This window comes from Phyllopteryx taeniolatus, chromosome 1, assembly GCF_024500385.1.
Source record: "Phyllopteryx taeniolatus isolate TA_2022b chromosome 1, UOR_Ptae_1.2, whole genome shotgun sequence".
NCBI lineage: Eukaryota > Metazoa > Chordata > Actinopteri > Syngnathiformes > Syngnathidae > Phyllopteryx > Phyllopteryx taeniolatus.
This window is the reverse complement of record NC_084502.1, coordinates 46065898-46083951: the sequence shown is the minus strand read 5'-3', so window position 1 is coordinate 46083951 and position 18054 is coordinate 46065898. Positions and strand designations below refer to the sequence as shown.

General features: G+C 42.8%; 1 protein-coding gene across 5 annotated transcripts in view; it reads right to left on the bottom strand.

Moving 5' to 3' along the window:
• The window catches only part of LOC133489283 (interleukin-1 receptor accessory protein-like 1), a 232364-nt gene that overhangs the window by 107765 nt on the left and 106545 nt on the right, over positions 1 to 18054 (bottom strand). For 4 of the 5 annotated variants that reach the window (XM_061798204.1, XM_061798214.1, XM_061798222.1 and 1 more), the window contains one exon: positions 16374 to 16653. In XM_061798204.1, coding sequence (XP_061654188.1) covers positions 16374 to 16653 — 280 coding nt within the window. Of the gene's footprint in view, positions 1 to 12849; positions 12948 to 16373; positions 16654 to 18054 lie in introns of those variants that run through there. The other variant, XM_061798239.1, reaches the window with a different exon arrangement.

Sequence of the window (18054 nt, the reverse complement as noted above, 5' to 3'; positions counted from 1 at the left end):
GTGGTATGGTACAGTCCCTTTCCGGTTTGTATCACTTGTAATTTGTTTCGACTTTTGTTAATTTGTTTCGTGTCTTTTAAATTTATTTTCTGAAATCTAAGTGTTTTGGCTTTTGTTATTATTATTATTTTTTCTGAAATGTAAATGTATTTTGTTTTGTTCTTTTCTGAAATGTAAAAGTGTTTCGCCTTTAATTTGTTTCAACTTTTGTGAATTTGTTTTCTGAAATTCAAATTTGTTTCAGCTTTTGTTCATTTGTTTTCTGGAATGTAAATTTGTTTCGGCTTTTATTAATGTTTTCTGAAATGTAAAAGCGTTTCAGTTTTTGTTAATTTGTTTTCTGAAATGCAAAATTGATTTCACAATTTATTATATTGTTTTGCACTTCCCAGCCACCGTCGCAGGTTGCGACCAATACTTCCTCCTGAAGAAAAGCATGTCAGATGGCGGCGGACTACACACTATGGTCTTGTGCCAGGTCACACGAAAGGGGAACCATTAGTTTCGTGGAAAAAATGCCACCTGAGAATAGAAAACTCCACCCTTAAATACAATCTTTCCATCACATCCCTTTCCTTTGTGTTTTTTTATTCTGTCGCCATATGCTGTAGTACACAAATATTTTCACTGACTGTATTCTTGTATCCATCAATGCATTTATGGTCTCTGAAAATACACGCTCGAAGCTACACGCTTGAATACAAACTGAAGCACCATTGAATTCTTATGCGAAGAGGGCAATAACAATATTTCCTCCCACGTCCTTAAATTACACGTTTGACACATGCATATGCATCAGTTCATCCCAGCTATAGTGTATTAAAGCAAAGCAAAGCAAATGGATTTATATAGCGCATTTCCTACACAAGGTAATGCTATATGCATTACATAATTAAAAGCATTTAAACATAAAGACAAAGAAAATAAAAGACAGCTTAAAACATTAAAAACAAAGAGAAATATATCAAGATAAGAAATGTACAGTGCAAGAAAAATCATTTAAAAGTGGACATTTTCTAAAATATTCAATAATAAGCATGAGAAAAAAGGTTTTTAACTTGGAGTTAAAAAACATTAACGCTTGGTGCTGGCTTGACTTCTGTCGGCAAGTTATTCCACTTGTGAGCGACATAGAAGCTTTTTTGCTTTGCGCCATGTTTGCTTTGAACTCTGTGCGCCATTATTTGACCTGAGTCTGTAGATATCAGAGCCCTACTTGGTTTATATTCCACTATCAGTTGTTTCATATATTCATTACCTAAACCATTTCATGATTTGTAGACCAGTAGCAGAACATGAACGTCTATTCTAAAGCTGAGTGGGAGCCAGTGTAGAGACTTTAGAATTGGAGTAATATGTTCTGACTTCTTTGTTCTGGTCAGAACCTGAGCTGCAGCGTTCTGAATGAGTTGCAGCTGTTTTAATGCTTTTTGGGGGGGAGTCCAGTCAGAAGACCATTACAATAGTCAAGTCTACTTGAGATAAAAGCATGGATGAGCTTCTCCTGGTCTGCTTGGCCCATGCAAGCCTTCACTCTTGATATGTTCTTCAGCTAGTAGAAGGCTGTTTTAGTAATTGATTTGATATGACTACTGAAAGTCAGGTGGGAATCTATCAGCATTCCAAGGTTTCGGACTTGGTCTTTGTTTTTTAAAGAGAGTGACTCCTGGTATTTACTAACAGCAAAACTCTTCATTGCGAAAAACAATTACCTCAGTTTTGTTGTGGTTTAAGTTTTTTAAGGAAGTTTTAGTTCATCCAGTTATTTATTTGATTTAGACAGTGACACAACACCTCAGTTGAACTGTGGTCATCTGGAGACACTGCTAGATATGTCATTTGCGTAACTATGAGAGTCAGCATTAAGGTTGTGAAAAATTTAACCCAAGGGAAACATATACAGGCTGAACAGGAGGGGTTAAAGAACTGAACCTTGAGGGACCCCCTATGTCATTGTTATTCGATGAGATTGAAAACTTCCAATGCTTACAAAATAACTCCTTCCCAGGTAGGATCTGATTGGCGCACTGAGATCCAGCAAGACAAGAACTGACACCTTTCCCGAGCAAAAAGTGGCTGCCAACAAGGAGACGGGCTTCATGAACGTTTCGGTCTCGCTGCACAGTGGCTACAACTGTTTGTAAAAATATGTCGTTAGGTAAAGCCGGTCGTCCTTAGTCCAATAAAGATTGGGGAACGCTGCCCGAAAGAACTGTGTGAAATCAGCTGTTCGTGTGATATATTTTAGATGTCAGTTAGACAGTGACAAGTATTGGAGTGTGTAAACATTGTTACAGTTATTGACAACATCACTCAAGTATATTTTTAACTAAATCATTAGATGACATTGTAATTATGAAAGGCATTTCTGTTCTTGTTGACGGACAGTGGCCTCTCTGCAAGGCATCTAAGTCGTTTTGCATTCCAAAAGAATAACATTCATGGTTTGAGGCTTGCCTCCAAATTTGAGCATAAATAGTTGTTATTTTCCACACTAACCCAGACTCGTGATGTCCTAACAAAGCCTTGTTGTATGAACTGATGAAGCCTCCAAGGCAATGGTGCAGGCTGCAGGGCAGAGGTGAAATGTCTTCTCAGATAGAACAGTCCAGTTGCGATCGATTTAATGCTCTAAGAATGAAAGGCATTTCTCTACTCTACACTTTACTTATCCCTTGCTAATTCCTTTCCCAAGGATATTACAATGTTCGAATTAATAACACAGCCCTTACAGCTAAGAAATATGGGTACAACACTAACATTGACTGCAAAAATGATAAAGTAAACAAAACTGGCTATCGGAGCTACCGTCACCAGCGGCAGCTGCTGGCTTATGCAACCAATGTTAGCACTTAGCTTCAAAACTGCAAATATACTGTACGATGAGATGTAAAACTTGAAATATATATTGACCCACAGTGACAGGAAGCGTGAGATCAGTTCTAAGACCAGGCCAGGGGCAAGTCCGACTTAGGGGCTTTCCCACCGCAGGAACCTATGCAGGAACTTCCCTCGCTACTCTGGTAGCTTCCCCTGTGTCTCCACCAAAAAAACCTACCAGGGTATGGAAGGTTCCCTCTAGATTATTTCGTTCCTCCTAGCGGGTAGGGTCTTCAGAGGGCTTCCAGGAACTCTTTGAGGGGGTGGGCTGTGCTGACGAACGCTGATTGGTTGACAGACCTCTAGGCATTTATTTTTTCATTCAAAAAGCCACCAATATGTTGCGCAAGGCACGAAATAAGAGTATTAAAATACATTGAAAAGTAAAACTTCGAATCATCGATTGAACGTAGCGGTGGCTGATCGTCCTGGCGGCAAAGTCCGCCACTGGCCAACTCGGTCCGCTAAGGAGTGGAGGTCCCGTCCTCCTCGGCTGGGGCTGAGGGGCGTGAGGTTTCCGAACACCGATTTTTATGTTTTCCCACTGAGCCGCCCTCGGTGGACAAGCAGCAGGCTGGGAAAACTGTGTGCTCACCGAGTTTACGTTGGCCCCTGCGGCAAGTTCCACGGCTGGACGACTAGGTCCCGCTAAGGTCCAAGGCCAAGCGGCCATGTGCGACTTCCTCGGCCAGGCCAGAGGAGATGAACACCAGCATGAGGCTGATGGTCCAATCCAGTTGTTCACTGGGGTGGGGGGGAACTTCGATTCACAAATAAATATTTGCAAACACGTTTACAGATACCAAATACTTCACATTTCTGTATTTAAAAACTGACCAAGAGCTGTCCATGAAGTCGTATTTATTTATTGAACCTTATGCCTAGATCAGAGTACAAGACAAATTTGGTCTTTCCCGATTTCACTATGTCAGACTACTGCCATGAAATCTTGCCGTATCTCAGTCAAACAGTGGCAACACGACATGACATGTATTCCGATACCACCGTATCTCGTATTTTACGATCACGGGGCTTTATCTTGTCAAATCAAATACTGCTGGAGAGGCGGAACAAGAAAACGTGCGACCGGATACACACATTACCATGGCAACGACAACAACAATATGCCGCGCCAATGTATTGTGTCGGGTGAAAAAAGGACAAAATGAGGAAAAACGTATGGTGGTCATCACCGGTGCTCGGGAGAAAACATTCTTTCTTTCTTTCTGCTTGAGGTATGTTCACATACTTTTAATACGGTACGGCTCGCTAGCAGGCAACAAAACGTTACGTGGTCTCTCCAGCTAGTGCTAGCATCGATGGTTGTATGTAAAGAAGCCGGCGTTCTGTCGAATGATACTCTAAAGCTTTGGTAAACATTGGTTTGTGCGCGTGAATAAATGTTAACAAGGGTGTGAAAGTATGTTGACAACGGGTGGCGATACGCCGGTCACAATACGCAATCCTATTGGTCGACGTCAATGTGCGCTGTTGGAGAGTTGTCGTTGATATGTCACACTACACGGAAGATATCCCAAAAAATCAAACATGCTCGACTTTTCATTTTGCCGTCGTAGGGGTATCATAGGGCCAAATCGTTGGTCGTGGATTATGTCACACTGCAAGAAATAAAATTTTGTAACGTGGTACACATTTGTGAGAAACCGATTAGCACATCTGCCACACAGTCCTAAGGACCGGGGTTCAAATCCCGGCCCCGCCTGTGTGGAGTTTGCATGCTCCCCCCTTGCCTGCGTGGGTTTTTCCGGGTACTCCGGTTTCCTCCCACATGCCAAAAACATGCGTGGTAGGTTGACTGAAGACCCCCAAATTACCCATAGGTGTGAATGTGAGTGCGAATGGTTGCTTGTTTATATGTGCCCTGCGATTGGCTGGTGACCAGTTCAGGGTGTACCCCGCCTCTCGCCCGAAGATAGCTGGGATAGTCTCTAGCATGCCCACGACCCTAGTGAGGATAAGCGGTACAGAAAATAGATGGATGGACAAGATATCGGGCCTGGTCTAGTAAATTGGCTACGATAGCTAATCGGGCCAATATCAGGGCTAAAATCCTGTAGTCTGATCTAGGCATTATCCAGGGAAGGTATTTGCAATGCCAAACTGGCTGCAGACAGCAGATAAAACACTGCAAAATATAAGCAAACATACAAACTGTACAATGTGACATATCCATCCATCCATTTCTACACCGCTTATCCTCACTAGGGTCGTGGGTATGATGGAGCCTATCCCAGCTAACTGCGGGCAGGAGACGGAGTACATCCTGAACTGGTTGCCAGCCAAACGCAGGGCACATATAAACAAACAACCATGTGCACTTACATTCATACCTATGGGCAATTTAGAGTCTTCAATTAACCTACAAGGAAAACGGTTAGCTAAGAAGAAGTGGGACACTGAGAGGACCGAGGAGAGGCGAAAGGAATACATTGAGATGCGACACAGGGCAAAGGTAGAGGTGGCAAAGGCAAAACAAGAGGCATATGATGACATGTATGGCAGGTTGGACACTAAAGAAGGAGAAAAGGATCTATACAGGCTGGCCAGACAGAGGGATAGAGATGGGAAGGATGTGCAGCAGGTTAGGGTGATTAAGGATAGAGATGGAAATATGTTGACTGGTGCCAGCAGTGTGCTAGGTAGATGGAAAGAATACTTCGAGGAGTTGATGAATGAGGAAAATGATAGAGAAGGGAGAGTAGAAGAGGCAAGTGTTGTGGACCAGGAAGTGGCAATGATTAGTAAGGGGGAAGTTAGAAAGGCATTAAAGAGAATGAAAAATGGAAAGGCAGTTGGTCCTGATGACATACCTGTGGAGGTATGGAAGCATCTAGGAGAGGTGGCTGTGGAGTTTTTGACCAGCTTGTTCAATAGAATTCTAGTGCGTGAGAAGATGCCTGAGGAATGGAGGAAAAGTGTACTGGTGCCCATTTTTAAGAACAAAGGTGATGTGCAGAGCTGTGGCAACTATAGAGGAATAAAGTTGATGAGCCACACAATGAAGTTATGGGAAAGAGTAGTGGAGGCTAGACTCAGGACAGAAGTGAGTATTTGCGAGCAACAGTATGGTTTCATGCCTAGAAAGAGTACCACAGATGCATTATTTGCCTTGAGGATGTTGATGGAAAAGTACAGAGAAGGTCAGAAGGAGCTACATTGTGTCTTTGTAGATCTAGAGAAAGCCTATGACAGAGTACCCAGAGAGGAACTGTGGTACTGCATGCGGAAGTCTGGAGTGGCAGAGAAGTATGTTAGAATAATACAGGACATGTACGAGGGCAGCAGAACAGCGGTGAGGTGTGCTGTCGGTGTGACAGAAGAATTTAAGGTGGACGTGGGACTGCATCAGGGATCAGCCCTGAGCCCCTTCCTTTTTGCAGTGGTGATGGATAGGCTGACAGATGAGGTTAGACTGGAATCCCCGTGGACCATGATGTTTGCAGATGACATTGTGATCTGCAGTGAAAGCAGGGAGCAGCTGGAGGAACAGTTAGAAAGATGGAGGCATGCACTGGAAAGCAGAGGAATGAAGATTAGCCGAAGTAAGACAGAATATATGTGCATGAATGAGAGGGGTGGTGGGGGAAGAATGAGGCTACAGGGAGAAGAGATGGCAAGGGTAGAGGACTTTAAATACTTGGGGTCAACCGTCCAGAGCAATGGTGAGTGTGGTCAGGAAGTGAAGAAACGGGTCCAAGCAAGTTGGAACGGGTGGAGGAAGGTGTCAGGTGTGTTATGTGACAGAAGAGTCTCTGCTAGGATGAAGGGCAAAGTTTATAAAACAGTGGTGAGGCCAGCCATGATGTATGGATTAGAGACAGTGGCACTGAAGAGAAAACAGGAAGCAGAGCTGGAGGTGGCGGAAATGAAGATGTTGAGGTTCGCTCTCGGAGTGACCAGGTTGGATAAAATTAGAAATGAGCTCATCAGAGGGACAGCCAAGGTTCGATGTTTTGAAGACAAAGTTAGAGAGAGCAGACTTCAATGGTTTGGACACGTCCAGAGGAGAGAGAGTGAGTATATTGGTAGAAGGATGATGACGATGGAGCTGCCAGGCAAGAGAGCTAGAGGAAGACCAAAGAGAAGGTTGATGGATGTCGTGAGGGAAGACATGATGGCAGTTGGTGTTCGAGAGGAGGATGCAGGAGATAGGCTCTCATGGAAAAGGATGACGCGCTGTGGCGACCCCTAACGGGACAAGCCGAAAGGAAAAGAAGAAGAAGAAGAAGAATTAACCTACTGTGCATGTTTTCGGGATGTGGGAGGAAACCGGAGTACCTAGAGAAAACCCCAAGGCACGGGGTGAACATGCAAACTCCACACAGGTGAGGCCGGTTCTGAACCCGGGTCCTCAGAACTGTGAGGCGGATGTGCTAACCAGTCGTCCACCGTACTGCTACAATGTGATATAGTAACTAGTTAAATATTACATTACATCATAGCACATGGTGAACAAAAGGGCAATAAAAGGCATGTGAACGAATGTTCTCTTAAACTGGATAACTTGCATGAAGAAAAATGTAATCGCCTAAATGCCAAGCCATTAGAAAAACTTGTCTTTTTGAATAAATAAATGTAGAAGCCTGCAGATGACTACAGATGTGATTTATTGTTCTCAAATTTGTTGTGGAACTGTGTAAGGCTTCAGGCTAATGTCCCTATTGCATTTTCCAGCTGATAAATCGCATCTGTAGTCATCTGCAAGCTTCTTTTCCACAATCTATTTGGGTATGTCATCTCAATAAAATAGAATACATATATTTTAATTTATTGAAATGTACCTGTCAAATCCGGCCTCGCCTGTGTGGAGTTTGCATGTTCTCCCCATGCCTGCGTGAGTTTTCTCTGGGTACGCCAGTTTCCTCCCACATCACAGAAACATGCATGGTAGGTTGATCGAAGACTCTAAATTGCCCGTAGGTGTTGTTTGTTTCTATGTGCCCTGTGATTGGCTGGCGACTACTTCAGATTGTACACCGCCTCTCGCCCAAAGTTAGCTGTGATAGGGTTCAGCACACCGGCGACCCTAGTGAGTATAAGCGGCATGGAAAATGAATGGATGGATGGATGGATGGATGGAAATGTAGCTGTATATAATAAAAACCCCTACAACAAAGACTATCTGCAGCCAGATTGGCATTGCAAATGAGAGTCAGTTCTCAATTGCCTCACCTGGATGAAGGGTTAGGTTTTAAAGGTATCACGAATATTTGAAATTTAGATTAAGATATAAAATAAGACATTGAAAGTTTGAAATATCAGCATTTTTTAGATCCAGTAGGGGTCAGTATTGAGCAACATCAGCCTCATTTGCTTAAGATATCCTGAACTAATAAGTGCCACATGGGCCACAGGAACCATTTGCTACCAGAAACTCAAAAGTTCCTGGGCTGGTTGGTGGAAAAGCCCCTCAAGAAGCACAAATTTCGCAAAGTAATGGCAATACTTCACATTTTAATGTTTTGGGGGTTTCGCCTTTTGTTTCTATTTCCAAGAGTGTCCCCCCCTGCCTTTATCTTTTTTTTGGGTGGGTGGGGGGTGTGGTTGCCACTCCACCACCCATTTCTGCCCTGCGTGACCGCATATGTTGTGCATGTCAGGAACCACCACTGACCAAGTCTTTTAACTTCATCCAGTTTGCCTAATGCAGTCGAGCCCCAGCATGGTGATTCTGCAACGCAGCACAAATACAAACAGTATCTTTCGGGTGCACATAATCTCCCATCCATGATGGTTCTTTATCTGTAGTCTCTTATTGGTGTTGACTGGTCAGCCAGATCAATTGACAGGTCATGGCTTCACGACTAGAGCTGAATGACTGAGTGTTCCAGCCAGCCCTTTCTGACTGTCATTTCCATGAGCGATTACCGGCTACGCCTGCCTGTGAATATTAATACTGCTCTTGTGAGGGAATTTCTGTGCACACACGTGCGAGGTGAGATGTGGTTGTGGCAGCATTGCACACAGATGCACTCTCAATCCTTCATTATACTCTTCTAGCTGGGTTCTTTGCTGGTGTCAGCTGTAGATGTTGTGGGACATTAATAGGTGAAGGACAGCGGCAACAGTTTAGCATAAGTGAACAGAGTCAAAGGATAAAATTATCTAGCTGCCAGGAGGTGGTCTGCTCTCTGCTCATCTCATTTTGTAGAAACAGTTGTGTTTGCTTGATTGTACCTCAAGGATACTAGCTATGTATTATGGTGTAATTAAAGCACTATATACAGCGCCTGAAATAAGTATTTAACACGTCACCATTTTTCTCATTCAATATATTTCCAAATGTGCTATTGACATGAATATTTCACCAGATGTGGGGAACAACACAAATAATGCATACATTCAAAGAAAGTACAACAAATACGCTCAGAAATTAAGTTGTGTGTAATAATGTGAAATGACAGAGGGAAAAAGTGTAGAACACACCAACTGGTATTTATTTAATATTTTGTAAAAAGCCTTTGTTTGCAATGACAGCTCAAGGCGCCTCCTGTATGGGGAAACTAGTTGCATGCATTGCTCTGGTGTGATTTTGGCCCATTCCTCCACACAAGCAGTCTTCAAATCTTCCATGTTCCATGGGCTTCTTTTATGGACCTTGAGTTTCAGTTCTTTTTTTAATTGGATTTAAGTGAGGTGAATGGCTGGGCCATTCTAGCTTTATTTTTTTTCTTTGAAACCAATTGACTTTCCTTCGCAATATGTCTTCGATCATTATCCTTTTTTCATAATTTTCATCATCATCATCCATGGGAACAGATTTTTGTCAAGAATGTCTCGGTACATTTGCCCATTCATCCTTCCTTCAATAATGTGAAGTTTACCAGTGCTATTTGCTGAAAAGCAGCCCACACCATCATGCTCCCACCTCTGAACTTTACCATATTTTATCGGCCATAAGTAATGTCTGCCTTGTTTCTGGCGGCACGGTGGCCGACTGGTTAGAGCGTCAGCCTCACAGTTCTGAGGACCCGGGTTCAATCCCCGGCCTCGCCTGTGTGGAGTTTGCATGTTCTCCTCGTGCCTGCGTGGGTTTTCTCCGGGCACTCCGGTTTCTTCCCACATCCCAAAAACATGCTTTAATTGGAGACTCTAAATTGCCCGTAGGTGTGACTGTGAGTGCGAATGGTTGTTTGTTTGTATGTGCCCTGCGATTGCCTGGCAACCACGTCTGCTTTTCCTCTGTATAAGCAGCGTGTCGGCAGGTAATGCTCCCAGTCAGTCAAGCGGCGCGCTCATCACACAACAACGTTTATAGATTTTGGAACTCGGTGCACACATAAGGCGCGCCGCCGCATTATAATGCGCCCCGTCCATTTTGGAGAAAATTTAAGACTTTTAAGTGCGCCTTACGGTCGTGAAAATACGGTCATTTTGGTATGGTATTTTTAGGGTGATGTGCAGCGCCATTTTTCTCCAAACGTGGTGTGCATTATGGCATCCAAAGAGTTCAATTTTGCTCTCATCCGACCAGACTATATTCTCCCAGTATTTAACTGGCTTGTCCACATGTTGTTCAGGAAACCTTAAACAAGCGTTGACATGCTTTTTTTTTTTTCAGCAATGGGGTCTTGCGTGATGAGCGTGCATACAGGTCATGGCGGCGGAGAACATTACTCACTGTTTTCCTTGTGTCAACAGTACCTGCTAATTCCAGGTCTTTTTAAAGCTCTCCACAGGCGCTCTTGGACAACTCTTCTCATTATTCATTGCACTCCTCTGTCAGAAATCTTGCGAAGAGTACCTGATCAAGGCAAATTTATGGTGGTATGATTGGCTTTCCGCTTGCGTTATATGGCCCCAACCGTGCTCACTGGAACATTCAGAAGCTTAGCTATGCGCCTGTAGCCAATGCCATCATTATGTTTTGCAGCAATTAGTTTGCAATGGTCTTGAGACAGCTCTCTGCTCTTACCCATCATGAGATGTGTCTTGACTCACACCTTGGCAATGAGACCTTTTTGTAAGCCATCAATTAGGAATGAACCAGCTGATATTCATTTACACTGACAAGGGGCTGGATTGCTTTTTGATTATTGATAGATTTTAGGTGTTGTCTAGGCTTTCCATGCCTTTTTGCACCTCCCTTTCTGCATGTGTTCAATACTTTTTCCCTGTGTCATTTCACATTTTTACACACAACTTAATTTTTGAGCTCATTTGTTCTACAACCCTAATTCGAATGAAGTTGGGACGTTGTTTTAAACATAAATACAAACAGAATACAATGATTTGCAAATCATGTTCAACCGATATTTAATTGAATACACTACAAAGACAAGATATTTAATGTTCAAACTGATGAACTTTATTGTTTTTAGTAAATAATCATTAACTTAGAATTTTATGGCTGCAACACGTTCCAAAAAAGCTGGGACAGGGTCATGTTTACCACTGTGTTACATCACCTTTTCTTTTAACAACATTCAATAAAGGTTTGGGAACTGAGGACACTAACTATAGAAGCTTTGTAGGTGGAATTCTTTCCCATTCTTGCTTGATGTACAGCTTCAGCTATTCAACAGTCCGGGGTTTCCGTTGTCGTATTTTACTGGATCTTTATCGTATAAACGCATCCTAGATTTAATTTCAGTACAAAAATAGAGCAAGCAAAGCAAATTCCCTTCTTCAAGGTTGGACAAATGTGTCTTGTTGGTGGGGTGATGGTATTTGTGTTATTTTCTATGGATCTGATGTTTTCACAATGATCAATGATGAATCCTGAAAGGGGCATCCTGATGCAGAGCAAAATTAGAAGCTTTCTGATGCGAATAGGTAGAGATGCAATGATTAATTGACAACTAATTAATTATCAATTAATCAACACCAATTTTTGATACTCGATTAAACGTTTAGAGACCTTGTTTAGCTTAAAATGGTCAAAATCTTTGGAATTTCAGTTCCTCAACAGTAAATAATAATAATTCTATTTATAATAATAATAGAGCAGTACTATTAATAATTCTATTTGTTATAATAATACAGCAGTCTTTGTCTTTCATCAAAATAAGATATTTGCAAACTTCTTCTTTTACTTTGGTATTTGCGTTATTGTGTTAAGATTTTTGCCTACTTGCAGACATTTTACGGACCAAAAAAAGTAACTGAATCATTTTCAATTAATGTGTGTGCATTTTCTACACTGTCAATTTGAAATAATGTCCAGTTAAAAAAAAAAAATTAAATCATATTTAAAAAATTATTTTAATAAAGGAATGGAAAATTTAAAAAGTTTTCTTTTAAAATCAGATTCAATGATTAATATAAAAAAATCAACAGATTAATCGATTATTAAAATAATCGTTAGATGCAGCCCTACAAAGCTAATCGTCACTCTTATCGCATAGAGGTACAACCTGAATAGCTTGTCCATGTTTGTGCGTGTGTGTGTGTGCGCGGGCGTTTGTGTGCATGTGTGTGTGTGTGCGCGCGCATGTGTCTGTGAGTGTGTCCTCTGCCACTGCATTAAGTGACGGACTTAGCCAATGCAGATGTTTTTTTTTGTTGTTTTTTTTTTGCATATGACAATGTTCCTCAGGGTATAACATCTGAAACAGCTGAGTGCTGACCTCGATTTGACACACAGCAGCGCTCATCTGCTCTGTGTTCTTTTACTATACATGACGTGAGCGCTCCATCATTATGTGGCAACAGATCTGTGTGTGTTTGTGTGTGTATGTGTCTGTGTGTGGGGGCAGGGGGATGGGTGCAAGAGCGCAAAAGACACAGGCAAGCATGCTCAGAATTTTAAGTGTGCATGTGTGTGTGTGTGTAAGTAAATGCTGTGTGTTGGAGGCTCGCTAAGTTCCTGTCAGTTGCAGCTGGTCTTGTGGGAGCACAGAAATGACGTATTGTGTGTACATATTGTATGACAATGCCCTTGCTTAAATGCATCTGAGCAAATGCACAACGTGACGAGAGCGGGAGCACAGGAATGTGCATGCGTACCTTGTTTGGAAGTCCGAGGAAGAGATGAAGACGCCTACAAAGAGGACAAGACACAACATCCATGCATTTGTTTTTCAATTGCTTCAGTGATAATGCCACAGGAACTGCAAAATCAAATTTTGATTTAATTCTAGTCAAAGTCTTTTGACTAAAATGAAATATTGTTTTAGTCATAATTTTGTGATCAAAATTGTTTTCATTTAAACTCAACTAAGTTTTCGTTGATGAAATACCGTAAGATTATAGTCAAGTAATTACGTTCACCTAACTCAGCAGTTCTCAAAGTGTGGTACAAGTACCAACAGCGATAAAGATGTGGGCTCCCTCTAGTGGTACAAGAGGACATCACTGTGCATAATGTTACAGTGGTTTGAGTTTTTAAAAATGTATTTATTTATTTACATTTGTAAGAGCCTGATTTAACTGCTGTATGATGTAAACGACATAAAAAAGTGTGCAAAAATAGTGTCCAGTTGTCACTTCAACCGCCGTTTGTCTGTTACTTTTGGAATTGGCCACTGTTTGCGCAGCTATACAGTTTTAAGACTAGATCCAGCGAACACACGTGCCTACGTGGCAGCCATTTTGGACGTGTCGAGATTGTGTCAAGGGCAATGAAAGAAATTCACTCATAGCGTCGCCATATGTATGCAGCTCACGTATACACAGAACATATTCACAGCTAAGGCTGTTTACTGGAGCGAGTGCCAAACGTGTAGTTAAAGTATGCTTGATGACGTCGTGGACACATCTCTGGAACATGCTATTTCTGGTACAACATACTCATACTGTACAGTCAAGCCCTTCTCTATTGCAGCCAGTCGAAACGGAGGTGAAAAAAACAAAGCGTGCGAACCTCGCAGCTCATGAAAGCGACCCTCGACTCGCCCCCACAACATTGATCTACCAGCTGCCCATACACCAGCGAGGTAAATTTGGATAAACTTTAAAACTTTGCAAACATTTTCCAGCTTGTTTATATTCATTGACAATAATTTTGTACTGTACTGTACTGGGTGATTTTAGGCCATAAAAAAAAGTCCCAAATGATAATTTTGTACTGTATGGGTGTTTTTAGGCCGCGAAAAAAAAGTGATTAAATTTAATGGACAATCGGCTGTAAAGGATGACACCCTTTTGCACCCTTTGCTGTGCTTGGCATAACTCTCTAAGGAGGCGGGTTAGGCCGTGTGTTTGTAATTTCGTAAATGAGTGCAGCCAGCATATTTTTCTAAAATAAAAAAGGCCTCAACGCTGTTGTGGAAGTGAACATAGCCTACTTTATTCACAGCCAATCAAAGAGGCTTCTTTCACAAATTCACTAAAAGTGAGGTGCAATGACAGTGATGCATGAAGACTTCTCTGCGCGGAAGAGCGATCCGTGCATGACTGGAGCATTGTCACTTGGCCGGTGTGACAAAAGACCATCCATCAATTTTCTGAGTCGCTTCTCCTCACTAGGGTCGCGGGCGTGCTGGAGGCTATCCCAGCTATCATCGGGCAGGAGGAGGGGTACACCCTGAACTGACCAGGAAAAATGCATTGGAGAAGAACTAAATCATGGTTAAATCATGGCAAATTTGACTGCAAAAAGTGTTTTCGGCGTTGAAAATCCCATGTTCATAGTATTCGGACAAAATAGAAAACTATGTGGATGTGAGTCACTAATATTATTCTTGGTTTCTGTGAGGTTTCGAATAATCTGACGAGGCGCTTGCTCTCAGTTTGACCCGGAAAATGAATATGGCTGGAGCGGACAGTGCCACTGTTTAAAAGCTAGCTAGTTTAGTTTGCTATCTTTGAGTACATGGGTTATTGACTGTGAGGAGTATGGGAACCAATAGGGGGTTGGACTGATACAAATGTCATGCAAATGAGCACCTGGCTCCACAGGTTTGTGAAAAATTTCTCAATAAACTAGTTGCAGGAATGGTGACATTTAAATTGCCATATCTTCTTCAGATATTGTCAGATTGCCATGTGTTGGACATCATTGGAAAGCTTAGAAGCTAAACTTTCAGAATCGATAAATAACTGAAAATGACCCTCGGAAGACTTGTTGCTGATTTTCTCAAGGCTAGCCACATACCGTATGTCCGCAGACCTCATGAAAATACTGTATCCCCTCCAACGATCGTTTGTTTTCACCCCCGACACCTATAGTGTGTCGACCAAGAGTGGGATGATTTCATAAAACCACCCAACTACCATCATACCACCAACAACCAATAACACACCCAAACAAAACACAATCAACTTATTAATCAAAATAATAACACAACCCATAACAACCAACCATAATACCTTACAACCTAAAACATCAATATCCATCACACAACCCAAACCAACACCCATTAAACCCACAAACCCCTAAACCAACCACAAAAAAAAACCCCAAAACCACCCCAAACCCCCCCCCACACACCCACACAACCCCCCCCCACCCAAAAACACAAACCACAAACCCCCAACCCCCCAACCCAAAAACCACCACCCCAAAAAACCCCCCCCCACAACCACACCCCAAACACACAACCCAACCCACACCCCCACCCCACCCCCCCACCCACACCCCCCCCCCCCCCACCCCCCCCCCACCCCCCACCCACCCCACACCCCCCCCCACCCCCCCACACCCCCCACACACCACCCAACCCACCCACACCCACCCCCCCCAACCCCCCCCCCCCCCCCACCCCCCCAACCCCACACCCCACCCCCCACCCCACCACCCCACCCCACCACCCCCCCCCCCACACAACCCCCACCCCCCCACACCCACCCACCCCCCCCACCCCCCCCACCAACCCCCACCCACCCCACCACCCCCAACCCCCCCCCCCCCCCCCCCCCCCCCCCCCCCCACACACACCCCACACCCCCCCCCCCACCACCCCCACCCAACACCCCCACCCCCACCCACCCCCCCCCCCCCCCACCCCCACACCCCCACCACCCACCCACCCCCCACCCCCCCCCCCCCCCCCCCCCCCCCCCCCACCCCCCCACCCCCACCCCACCCCACCCCCAACCGTCGTTGCGTTGGTACGCCCAGCTTGGCGCAGAGCGGTCTGCCTAATTGGCAAACACACCAGCGAGCCTCCTGCTTGCATGAAAATATTCTATTGCAACAAGGAGAAAAATGAGGGTAAACAATTTTTCAATTTAGAAATGTTGTTGACTCCAAGGTGTGTAAAGTGTCAACGCCCTTAATTTGATTCTGAAAGGTGGCAAAGCAGCAATTTAACTCAACTTTCAATTTTTTGCTCTGACTGCACAATAACTCGGAGCGCTCTCAATGTCCACCATGTCCATTGATCTCAAAATGCTGCCAATGTTACTGAATAGAGAAGTGTTGGATCAGGATTGCCTGTGTCTATTCATGGCTGGTACTGCAATGAAAGTGCAAATGGCGTTGAATGCTAATGTCCAACACTTTCACAGTGCCACGTTAGATACTAGGAAACTTGGACTGACTGTACATTTACCAGCTGGTATTTTGGTTGTGACAGTATAGGATGTACCTTAATACACAGGAATAGTACCCCACGTCGTCTAGTTCGGCTGGTCGAAACCATATTGCATCTTCCTCCTTGCTCATCCGTGTCCCATCAAAACTGATGGGATCTTCAAAATCGCCATGTCCAGCACTTTTGTACCACATGAGGCTGAGTCCTGAGCTCTGAGCATGTGTGTAGTTAGCACGGATATATCCATAGAATAAAGCACACTTTATCCGAACAGGTTCTCCCAGGAGCACCTTGTATTTCAGATAGTCCACGGACCAATCCGTACATCCTTCCACTGCAAGACAAAAACAGAGATAGGAAGGATTAAGATTTTGACATGAAATATCAAGTGATTATTGTAATCATACTGACGCATATTTATAGTAGTGGTTTTAGTTTGCAGTGGTGTACTCTAAAGCATAATGAGAGATGGTGTCTAATATTTTAGTGACATCAAGTAGTTACATGAGAGAGTAAAACAATATGAATAGGTCTCAGTATGATGCTGTACACTTGAACTACAACCACAATAATGAAAGTATTACTAAATAAATATCCACTCACTCACTCACTTACTGAAAGTGACAATCAACTGAGCATCATTATCTTTGTAAAAACAGATTATTCAATACTGCTCTTGTATTGAATTGTATTACATTGCATATGTGGTCATAATGTTGTGGCCGGTTAGTGTAGCTCTGTATCTGTGTAGAATTTCACGGACCAAAGCCTCAATAAAAATGATAGTATAGTGTTTATGACCCTCATTTTTGCAGTGTTACCAGGCTCGCAGATGTTTAATTGGAGTACCATGGTAATCTGTGCTGCATGGCAACATGGCATCAGTCTCTTTTCAACATTTAGTATTTGTCTGAGAATATATGAAAATAGTTGCAGATTCAACCACATTTAGTGTTCGATGTGGTTGTTGTGTTGTATATTTTCAGAACAAATGTATTCAAAAACCTTGTTGCTCTTCCCTGAAAAATATATATATTTTTTTGAGTTTGTATTTCTATTTCTATTTCTAACACATACTAATAATCATCCTTTGAAATGTTTTAATGAGACTTGTAGTTCTGTCTTCATTTAATCAGACCGAGAACATGGTGTTTGTACAATTTTGCACAGCCCTATTTTAACACCCTTTTTATTTTTAACCCCTTAATTAATTTGGTAATACCTGAATACTTTTCGAAAAAGAATCAAATTTAGACACATCCAAATGTTATGGTGGTGGCACTATGTTCTCGATGACATAACCTACAATTTAAGTTGCTCTTTGTTTCTAGGCTGCTATGACAACAGAAAGGTCTGCAATTACTGACCAAGAACTTGCTATTTAGTTTGTGGGTAATAATAACTTGCAAGCTTAAAGTAAGAGAGCTACTGTCAAGATGGTTTAATTCATATTCATGTGTCCTAATTTAGGAGTACAACCCCAATTCCAATGAAGTTGGGACATTGTGTAAATAAAAATAAAATACAATGATTTGCAAATCATGTTCAACCTATATTTAATTGAATAGATCATGCGCCACACATTTTCAATGGGAGACAGGTCTGGACTACAGGCCAGTCTAGTAACCGCACTCTTTTATTACGAAGCCATGCTGTTGTAACACGTGCAGAATGTGGTTTGGCATTGTCTTGCTGAAATAAGTAGGGGCGTCCATGAAAAAGACGTTGCTTGGAT